Source organism: Eptatretus burgeri, chromosome 2 (assembly GCF_056783735.1).
Source record: "Eptatretus burgeri isolate ZD-2024b chromosome 2, Ebu_testis_v1, whole genome shotgun sequence".
Taxonomy (NCBI): domain Eukaryota; kingdom Metazoa; phylum Chordata; class Myxini; order Myxiniformes; family Myxinidae; genus Eptatretus; species Eptatretus burgeri.
Window position 1 is genome coordinate 137,248,114 of NC_140962.1, and position 6,520 is coordinate 137,254,633.

Sequence of the window (6,520 nt, forward strand, 5' to 3'; positions counted from 1 at the left end):
TTCATTGCTTTTGTTGTCATTCAATAACTTATTGTAGCTATCCATTACTTCTCATAACATTACTCATGAGCATGCTTTGATGTACTCCTGATAATTTAAACAGTTTAGCCAGCCCACGTGCCCGAATGGTGCAACACGTGGCAGAGTTCCGAACACAGTCTCAAACTTGAATGGCGCTCGGTAGAGCACATACCTTCGCCAAGCTGAACAGTTTACGTTTTGTATCACAGAGGAGAGATCTGAATCCAGACGTTAACCAAAATCTAATCAATTTGTTCTTGTCACCAAACCAACTCATCCACTTTGTCTGGTCATAACCCATCCACAACTTTTTGAGATATCGTGCTATGTATCGTTTTTGGCCCCATTTCTCAATCGTGAAAAATTACTTTAAAAATTGCCATCTGGATCTTCACCAACATCTAAATCAATTCGTCCGAGGTCACACACCCAACCTGTCCACCAAGTTTTGTCCGAATCTGTCCACAACTTTTTGATATATCCTGCTCATAGACAGACAAACAAAACAAATAGGGGTGAGAACATAATCTCCATCCACCTTCGGTGGCGGAGTTACCACGCCGGTCATAAAGCATGTACCACAAACAATGTCAATAGCAGTCAACATGTAAATGAAAGTTAAGTAAATATCGACAGCACAACTCAAATAATTATTCCCACAGAGTTTGGCAAGTATGTGCAAAACGGTGAGAAAGATAAGGAACAGACATATACAGTACTTGTATTTGCATAGATTGTCATGGTTTGTTGTTTTTTTTGGCATCACCACTTACCCTCCCATCAAGGGAAAAGTTGGGAGAGAAGAGAAGGATAATGTGAAGCTTCGACTTCATAAATCACTAGCTGAACAACAAATTCTTTCAATACCCTCAAATTAAGTATTATATTGACAATCACCCTGACTTTCACTGATGTTGATTACTTTGAAGCCATTCAAGTGAAAACGGCACTGTCCTAGACTGATGCGTAATTACATACAATTGTAAAAATCCAAGTATAACTATTGCACATTGTCCATGGTTAGGCCCTGTATGTAATCTCTTCAGTTTCATCCTCGCTTCGCCATTCTGTTCATTGACGTTTATACATGGGAGAATGTCTTTGGTTACATTTTGACTTGCTATTTTGCTTTGTATTACTGGCTGGGAGAGGTTACAGAAAGGGTTTTTGTCAAATTACTCTTGTCATTATGATATGTTCTTTATTAACGTTACATGTATGCTTCAGCATGAGCGGGGGTAGAAGAAAATGTTTCAGCCATTTGTAGACCTTCAAAGCCATTAATACGTAATACTGCATCATAAAGTAGCCATACTCTTGACAAAGTGTCAGTTGCCACTCTGACGCAGGACACTGGAGTGAATGTGGAAGGAATTTGGAACTTGATCAAGCAACCGGTAATAACTTGCCTCGTCTTCACAAAATTAATCATAGGACCTGTAATGAAAACCAACTAGTGTGAGCAGATTGAACACCCAGGTTCACATCCATGTGAGGGACGGTATACTCATTGACATAATCGCCCTGCATGCAAAACACCAGGGTAACAGTTTAATCGCTCAGGAGAGATAGCTTAGAGGCGACAATGCCAATCTCGTCATCTAATTCCATCCAGTTGTGGCCAATCTTCCATTGATTAGAATGTAATCAATCAGATTTCCATGTTGCTGATCAGGTGAGGTCCATGTGTACAGTTTGCATTTAAGTTGTTTAAACCATGGGTTTGCAATTACAAGATCATTCCCCAAACAGAACGCCAGCATTCGCTCTACTGACTCATTTCAGATGTCAAGCCCATGCTTTCCTGCATTCCCTGGTGCTCTTGCTCCTCAAATTTTTTGCATTCCAGTTTCCCATAACAATGAAAAAACATTTCCTTCGGCACCTGTTCTGCTAGTTCCTGCAACATTCCATAAAACTCCTGCACATTTCCTTCATCTGCGGCAGAAGTTGAAGTATACATCTGAATGATGGTGGTATTGTTCACTGGATGTCCTTTAAACCTCAATGATATTAACCCATCATTTACTGGGTTGTATACCAGCAACGAATGATGCCTTCTTGTTGCAAATCACTGCTACTGTAATACAAATAAAATAACACTTTGTAATTGACAGATTGAAACTGCCCCAAACCAGTCCATCCAAGTTCACTTATCCACAACATTTCAGTTGTTGTCCTCTTCATTATATCTACCTTTTCCTGATTCGTTGATCTTACATTCTGTGTCCGAATTTTATGAATGTTTGAGAAGCTCAGAGTTTGACTTTCAGTTCTGGCGACCTCAGAGACTGGATTTCCTTGCGGTTTTGATCCTGTCCCATCACAACGACCAGTCCTACTCATCAAAACACTTTGCTCTTCCCCAGTAGCCATTTGGGCACTTACAAACATGGGGCTCATAATCCAGCACCATAGTTTTATCTCTTGGATTTCTGAAAGTGATCGTTTTCTTGGCATGAAGTATATAGAAGTGGTTTTCAATTGCCTTCTTCTGGGCAGTGTCTCTATTCGACGGGTGATCCCAGCCATTGTTCTCCATAAGAGAATCTTCTGCCTCACATCAAGGCCATACCATCTACCACCTGCTCCCATGATTTCACAGAACCCTGATCAGGAGGCTAAAATTGGGGGTATTACACCTTGCCCAATGTTGGCCCACGGGTTAACAAATGCAAAGGCCACCTTCTTCAAGAAGGCTTGCTGCCTTTACCGCGTTAATCCCTTAACTTTCAGTTTCAAAAACTGAACAAGGCAGTGGTGGAATTGGATTCAGTGTTTCCTTCCACGAGATGAGCTGCCTACCAAGGCTAATGAGCCCCACCTCTTCAAAGAAACTGGTTTTAAGGAATCAACGATTTGATTTTCACCTCCATACCACCTGTTAGTGAAAACAACCCTGCCACGAGAAGGCCAGTGCAAGGCTAGACTGTCAGAAGCTGTTTGAGATGCTAAACCAGTGGAGTATTTTGTACACCTTGTGCTTTTCTCAATGTCACTCTTTGACATAACAGTTCTTGGGAGGGACATGTGCAAAATGGACATTTTACACCGTTGTATTTTCATGACTTCGAGGAAACTTTTCTCTCCCAAATCAAATAAAACCAATCTCCCCTCTCATCTCTTCACAAATGGTCACCAAATTTCATCGGTACAATAATCAATTTGTTATAATTCTGCTTTTGACATTTAAATTTACTTTAAAATCCTCCATTTATTCTTCCTGACATAATTAAAAATCGACTTTTTAATCTACCTACATGGCCGTCATACGCACGTTGATGGAATACTGCACTCTCTTCTGGGTTGGCACCCCTGCCGAACACTTTGCTCAACTTGACGCCTTGGAATCTAGACCTTCAAAATCATTGGAATCTCCCACGATGAAGCAGAGTCTCTACGCCTCTCACTTTCACATCGTAACCAGGTCGGTGGTGTCCGTATTCTCCCGCCTCGTACCCTCTGCCTTTTCCGAACTCAGTCATAGTCTTCCCGCCTCCACCCAATTTCTACAGGGCACACACAGTCTGCCAGTAACTACTTTCTGGTGAAACGCCCAAAATCCAGACTCACTGCTCACCTCCACTCATTCGTTCCTCTTTTTTTCCCCTCCATCTGTGGAACTGAAGATTGCCATCATATTGCTATTGTGTTTGCATGGAGTAGATTCCTCAATCTCTTTAATCTCATTTTTCTGTTCCATGCTTAAAAAAAAAAAACAGCAATTCACCAGCATCTCATGTCATCCCCCATCCACAGTCGAGATCATTTCTGCCCCATGATTAACCTTCCCCAAGCTCAACTCTTTCGGAGTTTCTAGTTTTTCTTTCCACTTCTGTGATTGAGATCCTCTCCTCGCCCTCCTTCTTCCCCACATCCTCTATTTTCCAAGTCTCCCTCCATTTTGTCACTTAACCCTGTTAAGTGTGTCTCACTCCACATCCTCTCTTCCTCCTGTTATTTTTGTTCCATTATGCCCTGATCCATTCTGTGTTCATGCTCCTCCATGAGCTTCAACGCTGCATACAAAATATATATATATATTTTTTTTTTTTTTTTAATCACAATCAAGCCGGATGACATCATGGCATTTGGGTGAGGGCACGTTGAGCCAAATGATCATGGAATTGTTGTCAGCTCAATGTATTCCAGGAAGTATCGTCGATGTTGTTCTGCACCCCTCCCAACCTATGAAATCTCAGTTTGTCCTCAGGCAGCACAAGGACAGGAATGTCTGCAAATGTGTACATTATAAGGAAAGGCCAAAATACACCTTCATGCACATGGAGCATGATGCATTGTTATGTTATAATATTTTGTCACTTCGTTTTTTTATGGCTTTGCAGAGCTCATGCATAACATCTCATGTAACACGACAATAACAATATGAGATAAAATATGACTTGATACGATTCGAGAAATATCCCAACTGGCACACTTACATTGGACTAATGTTGGCACAGTCACTCATGCACACATTGCTCACATTAGTTCCACATTGGTTTTAAGATGGAGAGAAATGGATGGCCTAATGGCTACTCTCTCTCTATCGAGTGCAGCTTGTGGCTGCCGGTTGCATCATTGGTTGGGACGCGGCTATGCCGCTGATGCAGTGTCCCCCTTACCAGTGCACTGGTGCTCATTTTGCCGACCTCGGAAGGATGACAGGCTGAGTCAACCCCCTGGTGTATTAATTCAGCGGCCCAACGGGGCATGAACTCAGGACCCTAGGATCCCAAGCCACCAAGCCAAAACCAGGCTTCTTATGGCTACTGAAGACATTTGGACAACGTTAGCCAATGGTGCGTCAACGATGAGACCATTAGCACGCTGATGTCAACTGGCCGACGATGTGTGCCGGCGATGGCTGGCAGTCAGTCCGCCGACGACGTGCAAGCAAAATAAAAGCGCTGAAACTTTCTTACAGATGCACAAGCAAAATTAGTACTACAGAGTGGCATCATTGAAAGACTATGGCAATTCACAAGCACTCCAACAAGAGCGTTATCGACGTGTATAAAATTTCCTGTACCACATCGGATTGTGGCCGCATCGCAGGACCGTGGCCACGTCTTCATCTCCACCAGCTCTCCGTCATGGTACGAACCCTCATTCATCAAGCCATTCCATGAGCCTCGACACCTGTACTAGTGTACTTATCTTCGAACGCTCTCTCACCTTGGGCTTGTACAGCCACTTGCGCAGTGTGTACATCTTGATCGCCGTGGAACTCCAATATCACTGCGGTGGGAAAAAAAATAAATCGGAGGTGATGGTAAATGAGTCAGACTATGGTAAAGATATATATATTGTTGTTGTTGTTGTTGTTGTTGTTGTTGGCATGGCACACAATCCCAAGTTCTCAAGCAATATGACAGACAACTTGATAACTCGGATAAATTGGATTGATTAATTAATTAACGTAATGTTTAGCAAGTACTCCACGGGTAAAAGGACGGTAGATGCACGTATCGCGTGTAATGACCCAAAAGGAGGCCACAATGACGTACCAAGGATAAAATGACGTGTTAATGAAGAGATGTACCAACCGATGGGTGAATCCACAACTTACAATGACGTGTTAACAATACCTTCGTCTTATGACGGACGGTACCAGGACGCGGGAGGACAATGACGGGCTTCAGCGACTCGAAACGGCCAACTCACTTTGAAATAACACGAGTCTGTGGAACACGATTATAAACTGTATAACTATACGGACGATAAAATGATACAACAATGGCAAAAAAAAAACAAGAGAAAGAGGAGAGCGTGGTCCAACAACGTACACGATGGTAAAACGACACGCCTTCACACACCACCACCACCGCCGTCACCAACTGTGGTGAAACCATTCATCGCTGTGGTAATAAATACCTCACATTGTCACAGAATAACAAGAGACGTTAAAATCCAAACCCCAAAATCACCACCGACGCAAATCCAACGCGGACCGTGCTGCGCCGTGACGTCAGGAACACGTGCGTCTGACGGAATTACGTCATGCCGTTTGGTTGGCATCGTCACGTTTTATGTTTGTTGTTGTTGTTGTTTTTAAGTCAGTTCCATACTTTCCCTGCGTGAGGTGATTATAGATGCTGTTTTTTGCCATGACGTGTTTTGTTCTACGTATGTACTTACGTCATACATTGTAAAACCAGAAATAAATCGGTGTGCTCGACTTGATCGTTCGGTGTCGTTCATATGCAGTGCCTGGATGCGGTTCGCCGTCGTTGCAGCGCGCCTGTGCTGCTGATGCAGTGCCTTCTGCACTGCACGCTTGGAATTTGGAATTTTGTTCACGTTGCGGGTGATACCTGGCATACTCCAAGCGACACCGTGGGATACTTGACGACCACCGCTTTGAATCGATCCACGTCGTGCGGTTATGTCCTGATGTCGTGAATCTCGGCCTGTCAGTCCAGCAGCTCTCCCTGTGAAACCACTAACAAACGGCACATGATACACCGGTTTCAAAGTTCCCACCAAGTGCCGTGTA

The 6,520-nt window shown here is 43.3% G+C and overlaps 1 protein-coding gene across 3 annotated transcripts in view; it reads right to left on the bottom strand.

The window, feature by feature from the left end:
- ZFYVE28 (zinc finger FYVE-type containing 28) overlaps nt 1-6,023 on the bottom strand; it is a 77,824-nt gene extending 71,801 nt beyond the window's left edge. The window contains exons 1-3 of one of the 3 annotated variants that reach the window (XM_085871406.1): nt 5,811-6,023; nt 5,613-5,705; nt 5,200-5,262 (exon numbers count right to left, since the gene is read on the bottom strand). In XM_085871406.1, coding sequence (XP_085727532.1) covers nt 5,200-5,235 — 36 coding nt within the window. In that variant the 5' untranslated portion in view covers nt 5,236-5,262; nt 5,613-5,705; nt 5,811-6,023. Of the gene's footprint in view, nt 1-5,199; nt 5,263-5,531; nt 5,706-5,810 lie in introns of all 3 variants that reach the window. The other 2 variants (XM_085871408.1, XM_085871407.1) reach the window with 2 other exon arrangements.
- Between the last annotated feature and the right edge of the window lie 497 nt (nt 6,024-6,520).